General features: G+C 52.7%; 2 protein-coding genes across 12 annotated transcripts; both read right to left on the bottom strand.

Annotated features, from left to right (window-relative positions):
* Positions 1-5151: 5151 nt before the first annotated feature.
* Positions 5152-18004, bottom strand: SLC16A4 (solute carrier family 16 member 4). Of its 11 annotated transcripts, none has more exons than XM_032132749.1 (9): positions 17517-17995; positions 16913-17031; positions 15823-15955; positions 14918-15061; positions 13934-14161; positions 12845-13462; positions 10829-11040; positions 9804-9897; positions 5152-5466 (listed from the first exon to the last, which is right to left on the bottom strand). In XM_032132749.1, exons 1-9 carry the CDS (start codon positions 17530-17532, stop codon positions 5312-5314), a joined length of 1719 nt encoding a protein of 572 aa, XP_031988640.1. In that variant the 5' UTR covers positions 17533-17995; the 3' UTR covers positions 5152-5311. The 11 variants fall into 11 exon arrangements, with proteins under 11 accessions (XP_031988640.1, XP_031988643.1, XP_031988644.1 ...); XM_032132752.1 differs by having other exon boundaries at positions 14000-14161; positions 17517-17993; XM_032132753.1 differs by having other exon boundaries at positions 12917-13462; positions 17517-17989.
* A 1303-nt stretch (positions 18005-19307) lies between these two features.
* On the bottom strand, positions 19308-21244 carry LAMTOR5 (late endosomal/lysosomal adaptor, MAPK and MTOR activator 5). Its single transcript, XM_032133395.1, has 4 exons — positions 21139-21244; positions 20972-21033; positions 20094-20211; positions 19308-19631 (listed from the first exon to the last, which is right to left on the bottom strand). Exons 1-4 carry the CDS (start codon positions 21171-21173, stop codon positions 19571-19573), a joined length of 276 nt encoding a protein of 91 aa, XP_031989286.1. The 5' UTR covers positions 21174-21244; the 3' UTR covers positions 19308-19570.
* Between the last annotated feature and the right edge of the window lie 1219 nt (positions 21245-22463).

The raw sequence follows: 22463 nt of genomic DNA on the forward strand, positions 1-22463 counted from the left end.
TTGGCTTTCTTCCTGTGGCTTAAGGTGAGCACAGGAACCTCAGCAGTGTTGGTAGCTGAAGCTCCTTGTCTGCGGTGTGCCCTGTGCTGCCACAGCTGTGGAAAAGCCTCTTGCTCCCCTTTAAAATGGGAATTACGTAGATTTTCCCCCCTGTGGTTAATGGGCGTGCTGGGAGCTGTGGCAGGAGCAGCTTCACAGTGGGTTTGGGTTTTGGCTCAAACAACCGAGGTGCCTGGAAAGGGTCGAAGGGAGATCGCAGGGGTTGGGTTAAACCCGGAGTTCTTGCCCCACACCCTGAGGGATGTGTGATTCCCAGACAGCTCTCCAAGCAAACCCAGAGCTCGGGCACGTTGGAGAAACAACCGAAATAATCCCAGCCCAGCCCTTGGAGGGGATTTCATTGCGAGATAAAGATTGTTCCTTATTGTATGATAAGTGTCAGGATCGACTTCCTCTGTGCCCGGTGCCTGTGTTTATCTGCTGTTGGCATCTGAGGAGCGCTGGGAAAGTCACAGCCTTGGTTTTTAGTAGATTTTGTTTTTTATCAAGGGCAGAGCCTGACCAGGAAGAGGTTGATTTTGTGTACTTAGAAATGGCTAAATCCGTGTTTTAGGAGCTCTGTCCTGCCTTTCAATGACCCAGAACACAGAACAAGGAAGGGAAACCTGCAGCTGATAGCCAGGACACTCAGGGGTGCACAGTGGCTGTATAAATTAATAATATAAAATAATTCCAGTGGGAATGAGGGATGCAACGTGCTTCCTGATGTGACCTCCGACTGCACCAGCTTCTGTAGCTTTGATACACCCGAGCTGAGTCTTAGCAGCTTTTTATCCTGGCACGTGGAACATCACTTGCAGCAGGTTTAAGACCCAGCAGGTGCCCACCCCATAACTCAATCCTGCCAGGATGCCTAGCAGGCGTTGGGAGCAGGTCCTGGAGGCTACCCAGGCTCCTCCTTCAGGATTACACCTGGGAATAAATCACTGACTGACAGTGGAAAAGCCTTTCCTTCCCGGGAAGGATGGAACCCCTGCAGCCCAGCTGTTGGGATGACACAAACCCAGGAGTAATCCTTACCTGCCATGTCTTGGTGGAGGAGCCAATTCCATGTTTTCTTCTTGCTTTCTTAATCCTGTGGTGCTCAAATTAATCAGGATTCAGGGTATCAGTCCTCTGTCTGTCAGTGCTCAGAAAACTAATTATCTAAATGAAATTGTTAAGGGTTTTTTTTTTCCCAAAGGGACTCAGGTGTTGTACCAGGTCTTTGTTGGGATACAGTGAAAATTGGAGGCTGTGTTCTTGGGTTCCTGTGGTCACTCGGATTCCTTCCAGCCAGCTCTGGTTCCTTGCAGGTCGCTGGATCTTTTGGAGAGATCTTTAGTGTTTGGTTTCTCTGCACCATGAATTTTGGAAGGTTTTTAAGCCCGTGAATCCTGGTTAAAGTGCTTCCAAATGCGGTTTCCCATCAAGATCCAGCTGGCCACGGCACGTTATCCCACGTGCAGAGGATGAGCTGGGCAGGGAAGTGTTCCCCTGAGTGACTCAGGGCACAGTGCTGAGACTGGCATTGTTTTTCCAAGGGGTTTGATTTCTTGTGAGTGAAGTTATCTTCTTGGAAAGATCCAGGAGGTTGGTGGTGATTTCTTTCCAATGCAAAGTGTGGAGATGCTGCTTGTGAGGTACACGAGGGTTGGAAGGCAGGAGGGATCCGGTTCTCCACTGCCTTCCCAGGACCAGGATGGCTGGGGGAGCATTTAAATGTCTTTAAACAAAGCATTTTTCATGCTGAGGATCATTTTTAGCCGTTGCTGCTCATTTTCTCTGCCGCAGATGAGTGAGGGAAGGATTTCCTTTGAGGAAGGGAAAAATTTTGAGGAATAATTTCTGCATGGAAAGGGTGGTCAGGCCTTGGAAGGAGCTGCCCAGGGAGGTTTGGAGTCCCCATCCCTGGAGGTGTCCAGGGAATGCCTGGATGTGGCACTCAGTGCTCTGGGCTGGGGACAAGGAATCAGGCACAGGCTGGACTCGATGATCCAGGAGGGCTTTTCCAACCTTAATGATTCTGGCATTCTGTGGAGGGAGTAGGGACAAAAGGGTTTTTTTACTCCACCTCAGACTGCAGCTTTTAACCTCATTTGTGTCCCAGCAACCCCTGTTCTTGCATTTCTCCACACACCCTGTGCTGTTCTGCACTGTGCAAAAACAGCTGTAGGAAGTGATTTGCAAGGTGACTTCAGTGGGACCAATGCCTTCTCCTGGTCTTAAAATCAAGAATCAAACACGGTTAGAAGGGAAAAAGGGATTTTACCTTGGTATTTATTTTAAGGATCCTTAGGTGCACCACGTCCAGGTCGAATGCACCTCAATGCACACCGCAATGCACCCCCAAAAGATCTGGATTCACATTATAGGTGTTACTAATTAGCAGATCTATCAAAGTTTCCCCAATGAGAGGCTCAAGTGAGCCCCCCTCCCCAAGGAACCTTCCCCTGGATGGTTCTATCTTCATTTACAGAATGTGTTCTGGAGAGGACCTTGGGGTCTGTGGCTTCTAAGACGTTTATTCTCCTAATTTAACAAATAAGTCTAAGAATGTAGGCTAAAAACCACTAAGAATACAAAAAGCTATAAAAAGGTATATAAAAGGTGTATAAAAGAAAAGGCAAAAAATCATCATGGCATCAGGATGGGAAAACCTTCCTGCAGGCAGGGGTTCCCATCCTGCTCACTCTTGGTTTGTCTCATGCACCTGTTGTATCCTGCAAGTAAATAACTGCCTTTGGTTCTCAGAGCTGCCAAGGGAACTAAAGCTTCTTCTGTGCTTGCCTCCCCAGCACGAGCTGTGAGCAGAGAGGTGTTTGACCAGCAGCCATCACCCTGGGCCTGCTCAGTGCAAAGACAAAAGGTTTGAAGACTCTTCTCGCCCCTCCCAGCCCACTGGCAGGATGGCACAGGGCTCCTGGAGGAGTTTCTCACTGTGGGCATTGGTTTCCTCAGCAGTTTTGGATAGACACGAGGTAATTGTGGCTGGAGAAAGGTGCTGTGCCTGCACAGGGTTATTTTGGGGGCAAATAAAGGCTGGTGGTGCCCGTCCATGGGGTGGGATGTGGGAAATGGGAGCTCCTGAGCTGTTTGCTCCTCTGCAGAAGGACAGAGAGGCGGGACAAGCACTCCCATTTTGCTGAGTAAGGGTAAAGAATTGGTGACTTATTGGTCTGGTGGAGAGGCAGGGGAGGAATCTCCTTGAGATCCTGGAGGTTTGCAGGGGAGCTTTGTTGGAGCAGATGGGATGGGAGGTGTGGACACCACATCCTGCCAAGTTGTTTCTTGGTGGCAGAAGAGGTAAAAATATCGCAGGGCTTGTGCTGGAAGGAGGAAGGTGTTGAGCAGAGGCTTCATTTACAGGGAGCAGAGCGTAGGGAAAGGTGTTGGGATTGTGCAGAGCAGGAGCAGCAGGGTGAGGAGCTGGTGGGGTGCCTCTTTGCATCCCCACACAGCTCTGGTCACACTGTTAAAAGCCAAAGCACAGCTGCTCTTAGGGAGGGGCAGAGCAAGTGGGGGTTTAAAGCTTTAGAATTGGAAAACCTGAAGCCAAGGCTCTCACATAGTTCCTGTTACAGCAGCAAAGCAAAGCTGCTGGTAACGTTTGATTTGGTGAGAGGGAGAGTGAGGAACTTTAACGTTTCAAGAGGTGAAAACTCAAAATTTTTCAATGAAAGCTTCATCCCTGCTGCAGAAGGTCTTGGCTGAGGCCTTAGTGCAGGATTGGCTGAGGACGGCCCCTGTTCATCCCCCTTCAACTCCCAGTGCCTTAAACCCTTCAGAAATGATAATCTCATCCGGAAATCCTGGTGGCTTGGAAAATGCCCCCTAGGGATCCTGTCCTGGATGCAGGTATTTCCTGGTCCATCCAAATCACGGAGTGTTGGATGCTGAGGTTGAAGGTGTAGAGGGATGATGATTAAAGGGTAAAAGGACCATTCCCGAAGCACTTGCTGCCTGCAGATTCCTGAGAGAAGCTATGAAACACCTCATGAAAAATGAACTCTTTTGTAGCACTGATATTCCCCGTTCCCTGTAATTTTCCCCTTGTTTCAGCACAGTTTCTTTGGCACTGTGTAATTGTGTAAGGGCTGAATTTGGCCCATCATCTGTGCAGGAACTTTCTTACCTGGGACAGTGTTTGAGCTCCTTAAAACTGTTACAATATTCTGTAGCTTTTTATTAAAAATAGACCAGCTAATTTGGGGCTTGAAATAACCCATTTCACAGTTTAAAGGGGTGTTTCTGCAGGGGAAACAACTCTCTTGATGGCTTAATATTAAAAAAAGGGATGAGGAAAAAAAGGGGTGAGAAAAAACATAGGATACTTAAATCTCTTTCCAATTTAATAATTAAAAAAAAAGGAGAGGTGAAAAGAAGGAAAATGCCAATGGCTGGAATAAATATCCCAGGTTGACATCTTAATTTCAAATGTCTGGTGATAATGCAAAAAATTGCAGCTTCACTACTGGAGAGAAAGGCAAAGCTGCTGTATTGTGTCTTATCCACCCAAACGAAATCTGTGGGGTGCTGGTTGAATGCAGCCTCAGCACTGGAGCTGCCTTTGTGTGTGCCTGGAATCCCAGGGAGTCTCTGGACGGTTGGGAAGCTGGGGAGAGAAGCGCAGAGGAGGCCAAGGGGTGGCTTTGGTCTCTGCCTTTGCTGTGTTGTGGTTCTGGCTTTAATTAAAACTGGGTTTGCCTACAGGTGCTCCGTGCTGTGGCAATAACTGTGCCTGGGAGATGGAATGGCCCCACTGCAGCATCCTGCCCGCAGGGAGAGGGGCTCCTGGAACAGCTGCTCTGCGGATCCTCGTGGAAGTACCATCCTGATCCCCCTGTCCCTGCCCTTGCATCCCTCCCCAGGGCTGGGTGTTTGTAGCTGAATAGAACGGGCTGAAACCTCTGGCTGTGCTCTGGCACCTGGAGCTCCTTGGCTGCTCATCCCACGAGGTGAGTCAGCTCTGCTCCGGGAGGGACGGAGCTGTCGTGCTGAGGATTAAATGTGAGAGGCAGAAGAACCCAGCTCAGGAGCAAAGGCACAGTGAAACCCAGGCCCACCCATGCCATAGGCTGCATTTTCCCCATCAAGTAACACTTCACACCATGCATTTCTCAGATGGCTTTAATCAGGAGAAATATCCACATATACAAACTGAATCTGGCATCCAAGAATTCCAGTTTTCAGGGTTGCTGTTGTTGATACTTCCCAGTACAGGCAATGGCTTTCCCAGCATGGATGCAATCAAAGCCCAGCCTTTAAAACTTCAGCCAGACCTGGGGCTCTTGTTCAAATTGGCTTTTTTTAGCTTCCATTTTTGGGCTGAAGGCTCGAAGAAGAAGGAAATAGGTGAGATGAGAGCACAAGCTCCAGCAAAGAGGAAGGAGCAGGCGTAGGTCTGGGTGTAGTCGTAGAGCCAGCCTGCAGGAGAGAAGGTTGTTATTAAAGCTGTGGGATTTTTCTCCGTGAAAAAAACCATTTGGGGCGGTGGGTGGGAGGCAAAGGATGTGTGTTCTCATCTAAGAATTCCTCAGATACTTCCTTTGAATTATTTTAACTCTTCCTGGGCAGCATTTCCTGCAAGGAAATGACACGTAGCTCATTCTTCCCAGAGCCAGCTGTGATCCTTGCAGTGGACACGGGCTTTAATTGGATTGAACTGAATCCCTGAATTTTTTTTTTCCCCTGTTAAATAAGTGGGCCAAAAGCAGCTGATGGAAGATCCCGTTGGATTGCTGGGATGACTTGCATGTGTTGGTATTTGCAACATTTGGGCTTCAAACCCCCTGTTCTCCAGCATTGTCTTCCTGTGAGCAGACCCAGTTTAATGCACTTTCTCTGACAGGAGAGAGCCCAAGCCAGGAGCTGGAGGTGAACTTGATAAAATCAGCTCTGGGAGGACTTAAAAGGCAAAGCTGAATTCCATTGAGCCCCAGGAATCTGCGGAGGACTCAGGTCGCCTTTTAAAGTGACCTCCAAGGTCACTTTGGTGAGGTTTGGTCCTGGCAAATCATCTGGGGTCTGGGCAGTCCTTTGAAAGGTGGGGAATTCCTCTCTTTGAATCTAAAATCTACAAAGTGGTGGGAGATGCTGCTGCACATAAAAGCCCTCATCCAGTCCCAAATGTGGTGTGGGCTGGGCGGGTGTGGGGCAGCAGCTGAGCCAGATCTGCTGCTGCCGTGAAATGCAATTCCTCTGGAGACATCTGTGGAATCCAGACATCCATGGGCTTCCATGATTTACACAAACAGCAGGTCTGGCCCAAATCTGAGATTCTTAAACCCAGGAAGGGACCTGATCTGGTCCCTGAGATCCTGGGCTCACGGAAGGAAAGGGTTCCGGTAAAACGCTGGGATCTGTGCCGGAGCAGAGGCACCGACGTTTCCCTGCTGTAGATTTCCACAGCTGCAGGAAATATATATTTATAAGGCAGAGGAAAAGCTGCTTTTGCCCAGTTTCAGTTTCTGTTGGCTCATTGCTGTCTCGGGGGAGCCCCTCTGTTTTTCCCCCAGGGCTGGCGTGTGAGCGGCGCTGGAGGAGCTGGAGGCTGCAGCTGGGAAGGAGGATCCCGTGGTGCTGGGCTGGGTGACTCTCCCATGACCCCGAGGTTGTTGTGGAGGGGTTTATTCCCAGGGGTGGGATCTGGTTTTGCTGCCTGGAAGTCTCTGGGATTTGGAGAGGAGAAGGGATGCTGACGTAGTTATTTGTGAGAGGAGCAGGACAGAGTGCTCCAGCTGAGCTCTGATTTACTGCAATTATTCTTAAAATATCCTTCAGGATATTTGTTAATTTTTTTTTTTTCATGTTCTTGGGGTTTTTTTTTGGTGCAGAATGGGATTTCGGTGCAGAGGGATTTACCAGCATTGCCTCACTGGCAGCACAGCCATCAACTTCCACCACACCCCAACCTTTTGAAGCAACTCCAGTCTCTGTGCCCCCAATCCTTTTCCAAACAAATAATCACTCCTGCTGCAGAAAGCTGAATTAGGATCTTGTGGTGTTCGAACTCCAGCAAAGCAGCAGTTTTGTAAGGAATGCTGGTAAATCCCAGGCACCAGTGTGATCCAAACGAAACATTCCCAGCACTGCTGGTGCTGCCAGCTGGGTCAGGCTGTTTAAATGGTGCTACTGATCTTTAATCAGAAGTTCGATTTATTCCTGATGCCTTGAGGAGCAAAATTCAGTGGGAAGGTGAAGGTAAAATGTAGAAAACATCTAAGTATATGTGCCAGCAGAGCTTTTGGGAAACTCCATCCTCTCTCCTATCACCACCCAAATTTCTTGGGATTGGAGTTTGTGCTCTGGGGGCTGGAATCTCTTCTAGAACTTGCATTACATGCTTTGGTTCAGCTCTTCTGCACTTTGAGTCAGTGATTTGTACTGCTGGTGGAAACAAACTGGGCCCTTCTCTCAGCTTGCTCATGGCTGCCAAAATAATGTTTATTCTGCTTTGGGTTGGGTTTTTTCAGCGTGGCAGCATCCCGAGGTGCCAGTGGATGGGGAGTTCTGAAGGAGACTCCGAACTTCCCCTTCGGGTCCTGCCAGCTGCCCCTGGATTTCAGGGCTCTCAGCTGAACAGATTTGCAGGTAAGGCACCTTTTCCTTGCATTAGGCTTTGATCTAATATGCAAATTAGGCAGTTTTAACCTTTGCAGTTCTCATTACCCATCATCATTATTTCCACTGCATAAAAGCACTTGAGTTTGATAAAACTGTAATTCTAAACTCAAGGTTTCCGGGAGGTGAGAGCACCAAATTCCAAGGTCTCACAGAGTGTTTAAATCCTGCATTCTGCAAGGAGCAGGTGGGTTTGGCCACTTCATCAGGAGTTTCTGGTCTCACTCAGTTTTCACACTTAAAACTGCATTGAAAGAGAAAATTGCAGCATTTATCTTGGATGCCAAACCTGGATCCTGAGCTCTGGATTGTTTCCAACTTGCTCTGCCTGTAATGAGATGGATGGGGAAGTGTTTTGCTTCTTGGCTTTATTTGGCCTTTATTTATCCCGCCTGCACTAAGCCTGATTGCTGTGGAAAGGTTTTTGCAGGAAGCCTGCTTGCTTTACAAATCCCCTGCAGCAAGCAAAGGCTTCCCATTAGTGAAAATACATTGCAGGTGGATGGCAGTGGAACTGCAGTCTGAGCCGAGGTGTGGAGCTCCTGCTGTCGTGGCAGGGAATTCAGTGGGATTGAGGGATTGCTGAATGCACACCTGGGAGCAGCAGCAGAGATCTGGGATCCAGGCTGGCCATCACCGTGGCAATGTGGAGCTCCTGGTCAGTGAAATGTTTTGGCTGCTTGAAATTGCATCCACAGGCAGACAGAGCATAACCAGCCCAGGGATATTGATTAGGAAAATGAACTTTTTCCTGTGCTGGTGGAACAGCAGCATTGCTGAAACTTTGCATGGAGCTGGAATTTACAGAAGCCTTGGCAACTTTGAGCCAGGTGCCTCTGCAGGCTGGGGACAGCTGATTTGGAGGGCAGGAAACAAAAAATGATGGTTTGGATTGGAAAGGACCTCAAAGCTCATCCCTTTCCACCCACTGCCATTGGGAGGGAAACCTTCCATTATCCCAGGCTGCTCCAAGCCCCATCCAGCCTGGCCTTGGACACTTCCAGGGATCCAGGGGCAGCCACAGCTGCTCTGGGCACCCTGTGCCAGGGCCTGCCCACCCTCACAGGGAAGGATTCCTTCTCAGTATCCCATCCATCCCTGCCCTCTGGCAGTGGGAAGCCATTCCCTGTGTCCTGTCCCTCCATCCCTTGTCCCAAGTCCCTCCCAGCTCTCCTGGAGCCTCTTTAGGCACTGGAAGGGGCTCTGAGGTCTCTCTGGATCCTTCTCCTCTCCAGGTGAACACCCCCAGCTCTCCCAGCCTGGCTCTGGAGCAGAGGGGCTCCAGCCCTGGGAGCAGCTCCGTGGCCTCCTCTGGACTCGCTGCAGCAGCTCCAGGGCTGTGCTGGGCCCCAGGGCTGGGGCAGCTCTGCAGGTGGGGTCTCACCTGGGCACAGGGGCAGAATCCCCCCCGCCCTGCTGCCCACGCTGGGGGTCAGCCCGGGAGCAGTTGGCTTGTTGGGCTGCAGGGAAGGAAAAGCTTTGTCCTGGCCAGGCTGTTTGGAGGAGAACAAGTCCCCTGCTCCTGAGCACAGGCTGGACACTCATTTCTAAGTGAAATCTCCCAAATCCTCACAGCTGCCTTGGTTTTCTGGCAGAGGGAGAAGAGCAAAGGCTTTTCATGCTCCTTATCTCAGGGCCCAGAGCTCTGGTGGCTGAGCTGTGTAATCTGTGTCAAAACAAGAGATTACTGAGGCTTCTCCTGATGTTTCAGTGCCTCTGCCTGGTGGGAATGTTGCTGAGCCTGTCCTTGCTTCCCCTCCAGTCCCCCCAGTCCAAGCTCAGTGTTATTTTAACACTGTTGGGAGTAAAATCCCTGGTAATGTGCTCGTTGTCCTGCCGTGGTCAGGGCTGAACTGCGCACGTGGGGCTTCACTGCATTTTCCAGATATTCCAGGCAGCATTTCCTAAATATTCCAGGCAGCGTTTTCCAAGCTGCTGGTTGGATTTTGCAAATTCCCAAGCAGAATGTTGCCTGTCTATAAAAATACATTTCTGAAATAGGGTTGTTGGTTTTTTTTTTTCCCACCCTCTGTTTGAACAGAAAACCCATGCTGGGATGGATCCCTGTAGGAGAGTGAACCAGCAGCGTGTTTTATCCCTGGATTTCTGGGGTGGGTGATGTTTTATATAACATCAGTTACCTGCTAAAGGGGGTCCTCCCATGGCTGCTATCCCTGCGAAGAAGGCAGCAAACCCCAGGTAGCTGTGGAGCTTTTCCACACCCACCAGATCCACCTGTTTGGAAACCAAAATGGACAATTAGTGATGGAGTTCATAGGAATGCATATGCACAAGAGATTCATGGAATTAATTTTTTTTTTTTTTAAAGCACAAGGTTTGATTTGATTTTTCTGGGGAATTTTCTTTTTGTGGGGAATTTTCTTTTTCTGGGGAGTTTTCTTTTTCTGGGGAATTTGCTCTTCAGCTGCAGCTGTGGAAGGACTTTGCCCCTGTAGGTCTGATCCAGCCTGGAATCCGTTCGCCTCCTTAAGGCCAACATGGAAATTACTGGGATGGGAGAGGCTTTTCTGCCTTCCAGCTGCTTTGAGGAAGGTGTTTAAATCTCTGAATGCCTTCCAGAAAGAAATGCCAAATTATGATGGTGCTTTTCTATCTGGATCAGAGAATCCTGGAATGGTTTGGGATGGAAGGGACCTCAAAGCTCATCCCTTTCCACCCCTGCCATGGGCAGGGACACCTCCCACTGTCCCAGGGTGCTCCAAGCCCCGTCCGACCTGGCCTTGGACACTGCCAGGGATCCAGGGGCAGCCACAGCTGCTCTGGGCACCCTGGGCCAGGGCCTGCCCACCCTCCCAGGGAAAGATTCCTTCCCAATATCCCATCCAGCCCTGTCCTCTGGCACTGGGAAGCCATTCCCTGTGTCCTGTCCCTCCTTCCCTTGCCCCCAGTCCCTCTCCAGCTCTCCTGGAGCCCCTTTAAGCACTGGAAGGGGCTCTAAGATCTCCCCGGAGCCTTCTCCTCTCCAGGCAGAGCATTCCCAGCTCTCCCAGCCTGGCTCTGGAGCAGAGGGGCTCCAGCCCTGGGAGCAGCTCCGTGGCCACCAGCAGGGTCCTGCTGGAGCTGTCTGTGTGTTCCAGGTGATTCTGGGAGCGGAGCAGGTGCCACAAGCCTGGCTTGGCCCTGGCTGATCACACATGGGACTCACCAGCACGGGCAGCACCAGAGCCATGAAGCCTCCGCAGAAGGTGGCGAAGGCCACGGTGTAGGTGAGGAGCAGCGGGAAGGTGGTGGCCAGTGGCCCCAGCAGGTTGGTGGCCCCGCTGAGCAGCAGGTAGGTGACATGGAAATGGTACTTCTTGGTCCAGTTGTGGTCGGCCACCCAGCCCGAGAGCAGCTGGCTCAGCATCTCCGTGATGCCTGAGGGAACAGGAGCTCTCAGAGCCTCAGGGGAGACTTGGGTTTGTATGATATTGAAATTCTGTTACTTCTAGGTATTTTTGTATATTATTACTTCATTTTTATATATTATTACTTCATAGAAATATATTAGATATTATAAATCTAGCTGCATTGTATAGTATTTTATGTGATTATTTATATTAGTTGTAGTATAATAGGTATTATATTGATACAGTATTTTGTATTTTATATTATTCATATTATTTTATATTATTTTGATTATAGTTTATTATTATCAGCTCTAATATATCTTAACTTATCTATCTCATCTATATTATTTTATATAATTTAATATACTTCATACACTTAAATTATTCATATCTTTACTGTGTTTATCATAAATTAGTATTTTTATATTATTGTATTGTTATATTGTTATATTTTTATATATTATAACACAATATTGCACATTATACATTACAACTGTATTTTACAGTATTTTATAATATATCATTTATGTTTTTATTCTGCATTCTTCACATTACACTTGATTATTTCTATTAACCCTAATATATTCTTATCTTTATTTTATAACGTTAATTATTTGTATTATTTCATATTATTATATCCATGCTTATTTTTATATGTGTTTATTTATAATGCTTTATGGTGTTATGTTGATTATTTATTATTTATTTCTGATTTTTATGCTCCCTATTTCTGTTATTATACATGATTCCTGTCATTTGCTGTGTCACATCCCAATTTCCCTGTTCATTGTGAGGACGTGACCACAAAGGGCTGAAATGCTGAAAAGTTCCAGGGAGGCGTTTTTAGGCTCTTGCAAAATCCATGGATTGGGGTTTTTCCCTCTTCCCTTCTGCTGCTCTTACCAAGGGCACCGAAGTGCTCTGGAAAAATTCCCTTGGGGCTCTGCAGCCCAGACACCTCGGAACTGCCCTGAGCCAGGAAAGAGGAACTCTCTAAAGAGAAAAAGCTGAATATTAAGATCTAAATTCTTCTAAAAATCCAAAGAGCACAGAAACCCAGGAATTTTAGAGGCTCAGCAGCCTTTTGGTTGTTGGGTTTGTGAAAGCTGGGCTTTGAGAGTTGGGGTTTGAGAGTTGTTTTTTACATTTCTTGGCACTTTTTTATGAAGCAAAATCTGAGCAGCTCTCGAGTGAGCTCGTGTCCCACTGACCCCTGAGTCCCTCCCACTCCTAATTCCAAATGTCACATCCATTCCTGGGCTCTCCTAACGCCTCGACAACCCCTCACTGCTGAACGTTCCCCATCACTGCACAAAGAAAATGTATTTTTGTACAATAAAGTACTTGCTGCTGACTGAGGCTGGAGCCGCTTTCTTACCCCAGCATGGCTTTAGTGTTAATCCCAGCTTATAACCAGGCATGGGTTTGATTTTTGGGGAGTGTGCCTTGTTTTTTCCCCACTTGAGGGGAATGTACCAAATCCAAATGCCTGGGTCCACGTTAATGTGGGGTTTTTCCCCCCAATAGTGAATTTCTCTCTCCTGGGTCAAACTGGAGGGCTTTGGATGCCCCTCTGGATTCCGGCGGTTTGTGGCTTTAAGCACAGCAGGAATCGTGATGGGAAGGCTCCAGGAGGACAGAGAGCACCTTGAAACTGGAAATTTGGGGTTGTTGAGAGCAGGGGGGGATGTGAGATCACCCAGCTGGCACTGGGAGCACCACCCAGCACCACCCCAGCGGGAGCGACTTGTGCACGGACAGGAGGCGACTCTGTGTCCGCAGAAGGGGGTAGGGGCTGGACCTCTGCCAGGAGAACCCATCCCAGGACAAACCTGGGACTATTTCTTGGCAGAATCTGTGGTGTTGCTGTGTGACCCGTGGGTGTAAAGGATCCCTTTGCCTACCAGCCACGGCGATGAGGTAGGAGCCGTCCCTGCTGCTCATGCCCAGCGTCCTGGCTCTCGCCACCAGGTGGAAGAAGGGCACGAAGTAGGCCAGGTGGCTGAACAGGAAAGACCACGTGAAAATGAAGAAAACGGGATCCTTCAGCGGGGAGAAGTCCAGGAGAGGCTGAGAAGGTTCCTTTTTGGTGGCTGGAAGGGGTTTGTGGCTTCTCTTGGCCTCGGTGGATGTTTCCGAGGAGGAGCTCTCCGGGGTGGGTTTCTGGAGCCTTCCCAAGGCAGATGGATTTGCTGGATCGGAGACATCTCTGCCGTGGGGCATCACGAGTCCCTCCATGCTGGGAGCCTCCTGTGCTCTGAGAAGCTGTAATTCCCTGTGAGTGCTTCCAGCTGAACATCCCCCAGGAGTTTCTGGATCCTTCTTTGCCGTTGAAGACCCCCGGTCTTGGTTTTCAGCAGATTCCCGAGGCACTTGGGGGCTGACGGGCCACAGCAACATGCTGGAGGGCACCAGGTTCAGCATGATGCCTCCAAAAATCAGGAGAGTACCTGAGGGAAGGCAAAAAGCATTTTGTTCCCGGCTTGAAAAGGGAGGAGCAGCAGGAAATGGCCTTTCTAGAGCAGGGTGTGGTTTCCACTGACCGTGGAGAAAGCTCTGCCATCAGAAAGGGTTTTGCCTTCTCCTTATGGAGGAGTTAACAAAGCAGGGATTTTTGTTCATGTTTTTCTGGAAGCTGGAAATTCATTTTGCTGCCATGCACACAACAAACCCAGAGCTGCCTCTGAGCTCTGGGAGCTTGTTTTGCTTTTCCTCCTTTAAACTTGTGATGGACCTCTAAGCTGGTCTTGAAACACTACACTAAAAGTAGGCATTTCTGGCTTTGATTTCTGAGGTCTGCGCTTTGCCTCTGACTTTAATGAGTGATTAAGTGTTTAATTATTAACAAGATGCCCCCAAACTGTCCTAGAAGAGGCAGAGTTGTTCCTCGGTGTGTTGAATTTTTAAAAAGAGCCTCTTACCCTGCCCAGATCTCCCCAAATGCCCTCTGGGAGCTGGTGAATCTGAAGGAGCAGGAGATCCCTCACCTTGCCAGCCGTAGAACTCGATGAGGAGCTGAGTGAAGGGAGCCATCAGGAACGTCAGCCCCATCCCGGAGCGGGCGAGGGCGTTGCAGAAGGCCAGGCGTGCCCGGCAGCGCTTGGCCGTCATCACCGCGCCCGCCTGGTACAGGCAGGCGAACCCCATCCCTGTGGGAAGGTTGAAACTGAGAATTCCGTGCCCAAAAAGGGACTCCTGCTGTCGGGATTCTGTGTCTTGCTATCCCAAGGTCGTGGTCCCTGGCTCTGCAGTGTTCCTGGGCTGAAAGGGGGGATTTGTGCTGTGGCAGTCAGGGGTCGGTGAGATTTGGTGGGTGGGATTTGGTGTCTGGGAGATTGGAGGCTCTGCCCTCATATAAGGGATTTTAAAAGGCCAGGATCTGTGTAGGTGCAGGGAAAAAACCAAGGTTAGTTGGGACTGGAATGTTGAAACTGATGTTTCATTCTGAGCATGAAGCTTTGGGAGTTCACACAGCGTCTCACAGAAAGAAGCTGGGGATGCTTTGGCACTGAAGGTTCACAGAATCACAGAATGTCCTGAGCTGGGAGGGACCCACAGGATCATCCAGTCCAACCCCTGGCCCGGCACAGACACCCCAACAACCCCACCCTGTGCACCCCTGGGAGTGGTGTCCAAACGCTCCTGGAGCTCTGGCAGCCCTGGGGCCAGGACCATTCCCTGGGGAGCCTGGGCAGTGCCCAGCACCCTCTGGGGGAAGAACCTTTCCCTGCTCTCCAGCCTGACCCTGCCCTGGCACAGCCCCAGCCCTTCCCTGGGTCCTGTCTGTGATCACCTCAGGCTCCCCTTCTCCAGCTGAACAAACCTTTGGCTGCTCCCCCTCCAGACCCTTCCCCAGGCTTACGGCTGAAGGAGCTGATTTACTCATTATGCCCAGGGAGTCTCACCCAGGAGGAATCCCATGGAGAAGCAGAGGAAGGGGACACTGGTGGCCTGAGTGCTGAGCAGGCAGCCCCCGGCCACCAGCCCGGCCCCGAGGATGGAGGTCGGCCGCTCTCCCAGCCTCCGGCACACCACGGCCACGAGCGGGGCTGCAAGGGAAGGAGGGACATGTCTCAGGCTGAAGGTGACAAAAGCTGCTTTGGCAGGGCTTGGGGACCTGATTGGGACCACTGAGAAGTGGTCCATGTGCAGCCTTGGGAGTCAGGGGGTGATGAGGGGTTTGGGATGGGTCAATCTTCAGGAGAGAGACTTCCCCGGTACCCTGGGAGCTCAGGGAATGGGGCAGGGAAGGAGGCAAGGCCCAAACTTTCAGCTCTCCTGAGTCTCCTTCCCAAATCACACCATGCCCAGCGGTTCCTGATTGTCCCACAGCTGGGACAGGATTGTTGTTTGCTCTGGATCTGTGCAATAAACCTACAGTGACATTCAGAGGATCCCAGAATGGATTGGGTTGGAAGAGTCCTTAAAGCTCATCCAGTGCCACCGCTGCCATGGCGGGGACACCTCCCACTGTCCCAGGCTGCTCCAAGCCCCATCCAGCCTGGCCTTGGACACTGCCAGGGATCCAGGGGCAGCCACAGCTGCTCTGGGCACCCTGTGCCAGGGCCCGCCCACCCTCACAGGAAAGGATTCCTTCCCAATATCCGATTTCTTCCCACTATCCCATCTGAATGACACAGGACCCTGTGTTTAGACCACGTTCCTGCTCAGACACGTGTGAGTACCAGCCACGTCCCGTGTGGAGCAGTCTGGGATCTGGGAACTGGATCCACAGCGGATCCTCAGTGCCCCCAGGTCAGATGGAGCCGAGGCTGCAGCACTGCTCCAAGCCTTGGGAATGCCAGCTCACCTCCCAGGAAGCGCAGGGAGGACATGATGGAGCCGATCCAGCTGACCTGCTCAGAAGATCCCCCGATCTCCTCTCGGAAAGCCACGAAGAAAATCCCAAAGGTTTTGAGCATCCCCATCACGAGCACATTGACCTGAATCGAGAGGGGGTGGAGGTGAGGTGCCGCAGGGGACTGGGAGGGAGGAAAAGCTTTTCCTTCTGCTGCTTTTGTGGTGGTGTGGGAGAAACAAACTGGGGCACCTGGACCGGTGTTGGGAATACCAGCAGTGTGGGCTGGTTGTGGCTTTGCTGCAGTTTGATCCCAAGAGATGCTCAGAAAACCCTCAGCAACACTAGAGCTCAACTCTTGGAGGATATTTTTGCCTTTTAAGTTGCTTTTTAGTACTAAAGCAATAGTCTAAATGGATCAGTTGGAGATCACTGGGAGTTGATGAGGGGATGAGTGGAGCAGGCATGGATGTTATCCGGGGCGCTTTCCCAGGATTTCTCTGCCACAGGGGCAAAGGACAGACAGTTTGTGTCCTTAATTTTAACTCCTGTTGCCTCCCTGGTGGCCGGTGGTTAATGATTGGCAGTGAGTTACTTGGGGTGGAGTGGAAGTGGGGGAAGCTTTCCTAGCTGGGGGGATGGTGCCTTCTTTACAGTCAGACTCGGTGACCTTAAAGGTCTTTTCCAAAGCTTCACAATTCCTTGATTCATCACTGGTGGGAAGATAAAGCCTGGAGCACAGAGAATTAGTGCCTTTGGTGCTGAGGTGCCTGGTCCTCCCAGAGAGTACCTGAGTGTGTGTGCTGCTCCCTGGCTCCCCTCTCACTGCCCAAGGTGGGATCGTGCCCTTGCCAAAGGGACAGGACACCCCTGTGGGGTTTGACACCCCCGTGGTGATGTGTTTGAATAAAAGTCATCTTACTGTGGCAAGGGAACCCCCTTGTCCATCACTGAGACGTCTGCAGGTGGCATTCCATAGGGAATGGCGGGGCTGGACTGTGCCCTGGCACGGGTGGGCTCGGCCTGTCCCATCCTCTGAGCGAGGCTGGAGACTTTCCCCCCTGCCCCAGCTCCAGGAGGGTTTGGTGCATTCCCTGCTTACCAGGAAGAAGTGAAACACCACTGCCCACGCCCACCCTCCGCCTGCTGCTGCGCTGCCTCGGCTCTTCCCAGCTGATGGAGCCTCCAAAGCCTCCGGCTCTTCATCCTCCTTCCTCTCCCCTGCCGATGAGAATGTCAGGGCACATTGACACCTTCCACTGCTCCTGTTGCCATTCAAAACCATTCCCGTGCCGGCAGTGCTGCCGTGGAGCCCCGTGGCTGTTGCTGGGGCCAGCACCACACGCTGCACTCAGCCTGGTGATCTTTCACCAACCTTTTCGACAATTCCACCTTATCCCTGTCTGGAAACAGTTCCATTTCCTTTCTCGTTCCCACCAAATTACTGTAACCACTGCGGCTTTAGCGGTGGGCAAGTCCTTAGTGCTGCTTCAGCAGTTTGGGTTGTGCCAGAAGCCAGGGGGTCTCCGTCTGTCTGGATCCACCTTGGAGCTCTCCAGGAAGCTCTTCCTACTCCCTCTTTTCTCTGCTCGTTTCCCTTCCATCCTCTCACCCACCCCGTGCCTCTGGCAGAGGCAGGATCCTGCCCGAGGGAGCAGCTGGACCCTATAGCAGTTGGGGATGATGATTCTGGAACTTTTCCTTACCCCCTCGCTGCTGCATGCTGGAAAATCCTCCCCGGAACCGTCAATAGCCAAGAGGAACCTCTTCAGAGTCTCTTCATTTGCTCCAGAGATGAAATCCCCCCTTCCTGACTTGGCACCCCAGAGTCTGCTCCTTCATTCCCATCCGATGAGGATGATGGTGTCGGTCCTGAGCAGGACATGCAGCCTGGCAAGCGCTGGGGGGACAGAGCCCATCCTCCTCCTCCTCCTCCTCCTCTCTGGGGGCAGAGCTTGGCTTGTGAGGCCCCAAGGCCGGGAGTCCCTCCCCTTCCCAGCTGGGAGCAGGAAACCCGGGGCGTTTGGAGCAGAAATCCTGTTGGGAGGGAAAAGGAGGGGGAGCCTGCCGAGTTCTGACTCCGGGAAAAGCTCCGGATGTGGCCAGAGCAGAGCAGGGGTGGACTGGAGCCCGGCCTGGGGCTGCCGGTGGCTGCAGAGGAGCAGGGCCCTGTCCCTGCCCGTCCTGCACGGCTCTCAGCCCGGGAAACTGCAGCACCGAGGATGGGATAGGCTGGAAAACTTTTGTGTTTTCCAGCTGGACAGAGCAGCCGCGCTGCTGCAGCCCCGGGGCGGCGCTGGGGTCGGAGCGGGATCGGCGTCGGCTCCGCGCCTCCACTGCGAATCTGCCCCAACTCCCGGATAAACAGAGCCCTGCTGCTCCCTGCCCTGCTCTCGGCTGAGCTGTCATCCCAGTCAGCATTCCTGAGGTCAGGGAAAACTGGGAGCACTGGGGGATTGTGATGCTCTCTGGTTTCCTTTGCCAAAGCTGCATCACTCCGGATAAATGGGAGCCTGTGGAGGAGCTCTCCCCACAGCAAGACTTTTCATATGTACATTGAGCTTTATTTGAGCAGGGTGAGATTTGTACTGAGTGTGATTAAAGGGCTTGAAGGAGGGGTAGGGGGGGAGCTGTTGGATGCCCAGGGGGAGACTCCAGCTCCAGCTGCTCCCAGCCTGGCGGGATGGAGGGACAGGGGAGAAGGACTCCCCAGGGCCACCACAGAGCTTGGCTATGCCAAGATCGGGGCTTTACTCCACATTGAGACTGAGCTGGATGGGAGCGTGGAGCCTGGCCAGGCAGGGGCTGCTCCTGTGTGAGCCTGTCACTGTCACTGCTCCGAGGAGTAAAGTCAGAGCAGTGACAAGGGCATTTCACTCTGACTCAGCACAAGCTTTACCTCATGCTCTGCTGGGAAACTTCCCTTCCCCTTCCTGCAGCTGCAGCCCGGCTCCTTTTCCCTCCCCAGCACACGGAGCCATTGGAGTGCAGCAGCTTCCCAAGTCCTTTTGCAGGATTGTTTCCCTGCCTGTTTCAAATCTGCGAGAGGCAGAGGGACCTGGATTTGAGTGTCTTGGGGTGACACAAATCGCTGCCTATGCCCAGAAATTAATTCCTGTGCCTTTCTATGCCTCTAAACTGAGGATATCTCAGAGGATATATTTCTAAATTTGGCCAAACCGGTACAGTGAGGATGTTCCAAGATCCATTTACAGCTCCCAGGGCCCCGGCAGGGCCAGCACACGCAGGTCTGAACTTCACCCCAAGGCACAGTGAGCAAGTAACTCCCACAGAATGTTTAACTTGAGGAGGCGAAATGTTTCCTAGGAGAAATTCTTTGGAAAGCGTTTGTACCTTTCCTATTGGAGGAGCCCCCATGAATTCCAATGTTTCTCTACAGAAATGCAAATGAAGGGAGTGGGAGAAGTTACCTCGCTTGGCTTTGGAAACGAAGCACCAGGCCCGGCTCTCCCAGGCGGAGCAAAGAGAAGGAAGGAAGCGTTTTTACAGGTCATTTATTATTGATCTCTCCAACAAATGAGCCCCCTCCCCACAGCCGGTAGCATCTGCTGTAACAGGGGCTGGGGGAGTGCCCACGGTTCATCCTCAGCAGCACAAGGGCTAAAATGTGAGCTGGAGCCCCGGAGAGCTGCCCAGGAGCCGTGAGAGGGGAGGGAGAGCCTTCATCCCAGGTGTGGAGCTCCAAAGGGAGGGTGGTGTGCAGGGAGGAGGAGCCGCGAGCGGAGCTGGTCCCCGAGGCTCAGGACAGCAGCTTGTGCACTGCTACAGTGATGCTGTCGTGCTTCTGGATCATGATGTTCCTGGAACAAGGAAAACGTGCTGAGGGAGCTCAGCTGTGCCAGGAGGAGCTGGCAGGGAAGTGGGAAGTGGGCAGGGCAATCACCGAGCAGCTGCAGCCCCCAGCTCCATCCCAGACCTCGGCTGCTCCATGTCCCTACTCCCTGAGCAGCGTCCCTGCTGCCTCACAGCCTTTGTTACCCACAGGGATCCCGGGAGAGCTACCGAGCTGCAGTGACCACCCCCCTTGAAAGGTTTCCCACTGCTTTTACCTCTCCTGCCTCTTAAAATCCCATTCATCCAACGAATCTGCCTATGGCAGTGCCTGCCTCCCCCCACAGCTTCACTGGCACGGGGCTTCCTCCACAGCTGCCCCTGCAGCTCCAGAGGAGGAGCTGCTCCGGGGATCTGGCTCCGGGAGGCTCCCAGGGCTGGGGGAAAGGCAAAGGCGGGGGGACAGCGGCAGCTCCAGGCTGGCAACTCACCCATTGTCCGACTCCAGGCACACCACGGGCGTGTCAGTGGGGTCGGAGGTGAGCTTGGCTGCCTGCTGGGCCAGCACCGAGATGATGCCAGCGTGCTCGTCCGACAGGGTCCCTCTGCCTGGACAGGAGGGAGACGATGGGCAAAGCCACGTGTGCCAGGGCAGTGCTTGGGGAGAGGCCATTTGCCTCCCCAGGCCAAGGGGGTTCATCCTGCCCAGCCCATTCCCCTCCCTGGGGGCTGATGCAGTGTCTCCCCAAATGGTCCCTCTCAAACCACCAAAAATCCTGAATTAAAGCTTCGGGAAGAGCCGGCTCCGGGTTCCTCCGAGGCACAGGCAGCTGGTGGCCCCTGGGGACAGCAGGGCAGGGCCCGGTGTGCTCAGAGCGGCGTCGATGCAGGACAAGGCCGGGTACCCCCAGACGGGGAGGGGTCTGGTAGGGCCGGGCCTGGTGCCCCCCTGGGAGCCCTTAGAGGGGACGGGCAGGTCCCGGCTAGGGCTTGGTGTCCCCTAACCCGGTGCCCCCATCCCGGGGAGCCCTTAAAAGAGAATGGGCAGGACCTGCGGCTACCCCGTGGGGCAGTGCCAGGTGCCCCCCACCCTTAGGAGCCCTTAAAGGGGCCGGGCAGGGCTTGGTGTCCCCTAACCCGGTGCCCCCCACCCTCAGAAGCCCTCACAAGGGATGGGCAGGGCCTGAAGCCCCCAGCCCCGGGCGCCTTTGGAGGGGATGGGCAGGACCCGGTGTGCCGCAGCCCCGGGAATCCTCCTTGGGGCAGTGCCCGGTGCTTCCCACCCCCGGCAGCCCTCAGCGGGCCCTGCCAGGCCCCGGTGCCCTCCCCCGGCCCCGGTGCCCTCCCGCGGCGGCGCTCGCTCACTCACAGCCCAGGTTGAGCCCCTGCGAGTCGGTGCACAGGACGCCCACCACGGCCGGGCTCTTCATGCTGGGGGGAGACAGCGGCGGTCACAGCCGGGTCGGGCCGGCCCAGGCCCAGCTCCCCTCACCCCCCGTGTCCCCCCGGTGTCCCCCCGTGCCCCCCGGCCCGTACGTGTCCTCCAGGTGCTGCTCCAGCGTCCCCTCCATCGCCAGCGCCGCCACTTCCGCCCCGCGCCTGGCAGCGGCGGCACCACGTGACCTCGCGACGGCGGCTCCGCAGGGCCAAAAGCGCTCGGGGCGCGCTCGGCTCCGTGGGGGTGCCCCGGACACCCCAAAATCCGCCGGTCCCGGGCCCCTCCCGGGCCCCGCTGTGCGGCTGCCGCCGTCCCCTCACGCAGGCACCGTGCCCGGATTCGGGAGGACTCGCAGCAAACCCGCAGCCCCAAACCAGCCCGCCCCGCCTGTCCGTTTTCCCGCAGAGCACGCGGCACAGTTGCGATATTTGGGTTTTTTTCCTTCCTTTTCTCCACTTTATCCTCCTGAGCGTGGCTGAGTTGTGTCCCCTCCCTCCACGCAGCACCGCCCAGGATCAAGTGGGCTTTTAACGATGCTCCTGTACCCCCTCCCCGGCCAGAGCATCCTCTCGCAGCTGGACCACGGCGGGGGATGCAGGTTTGGGGATGCAGGGACACGAGGATACGGCCGGGATCAGCACCCCCATCCTCTCCCCATGGGGCACAGAGGTGTTAAAAGGGACTCTCAGACCGGTTTTCCATTGAGGACCCCCCCAAAAACCGCGTCGTGCCGGCAGCGGGCGGTGGGAGGGGATTTATGGGGCAGCCCCGGGAGCCCGCGGCACTGAAATGAGGCAGCGCCCGGCCGCGGATCTCGGCTTGTCAGCTCGGGAAATTAAACTGTTATTGAAGGGGGAAGCGAAGTGCAGCAGGGTTTTGATTTTTTAATTTTTTTTTATTGGACTTTTCTTTCTCTGTGGTCAAGCTGCGAGCTCAAAGGGTTTCCAGGGGCTTCCTGCTGCACCCCAGCCCACGGGAATGGCTTGCAATGAAAGTGCCTTTGTTTTGGGGCTTTTCTCCCCACTTCTGGGAGGCAACACAGGACACAAATAATACAAATACAAGCACAAATACAAATACAAATACAGATACAAATACAAATACAAACACAAATACAAATACAGATACAAATACAGATACAAATACAAATACAAATACAAATACAGATACAGACACAAATACAAATACAAATACAAACACAAATACAAATACAGATACAAATACCGATACAAATACAAATACAAATACAGATACAAACACAAATACGAATACAAACACAAATACAAATACAAACACAAAAACAAATACAGATACGAACACAAACATACATACAAACACAAACACAAATACAAATACCCCTCTGGAGTCGGGGGCTGCCTCCCCTCTGTCCTGTCAGCCCCTTGGCAAGGAAACCTCTCGAGCA

This window comes from Corvus moneduloides, chromosome 24, assembly GCF_009650955.1.
Source record: "Corvus moneduloides isolate bCorMon1 chromosome 24, bCorMon1.pri, whole genome shotgun sequence".
NCBI classification, from domain to species: Eukaryota; Metazoa; Chordata; class Aves; order Passeriformes; family Corvidae; genus Corvus; species Corvus moneduloides.

Bases quoted from the DNA above. Each gene is read 5' to 3' on its own strand.
- SLC16A4 (XM_032132749.1), bottom strand. The intron at 15,956-16,912 runs GTAAGCAGGGAA...CTCTCGATTCAG, and splicing joins TGGTGTTTCACTTCTTCCTG to GTCAATGTGCTCGTGATGGG. The intron at 9,898-10,828 runs GTGAGTCCCATG...GTTTCCAAACAG, and splicing joins CTCTGGTGCTGCCCGTGCTG to GTGGATCTGGTGGGTGTGGA.
- LAMTOR5 (XM_032133395.1), bottom strand. From the start codon at position 21,173: ATGGAGGGGACGCTGGAGCAGCACCTGGAGGACAC. The intron at 21,034-21,138 runs GTACGGGCCGGG...GTCTCCCCCCAG, and splicing joins GAGCAGCACCTGGAGGACAC to CATGAAGAGCCCGGCCGTGG. The intron at 20,212-20,971 runs GTGAGTGAGCGA...CCTCCTGTCCAG, and splicing joins GCAGGGGCTCAACCTGGGCT to GCAGAGGGACCCTGTCGGAC.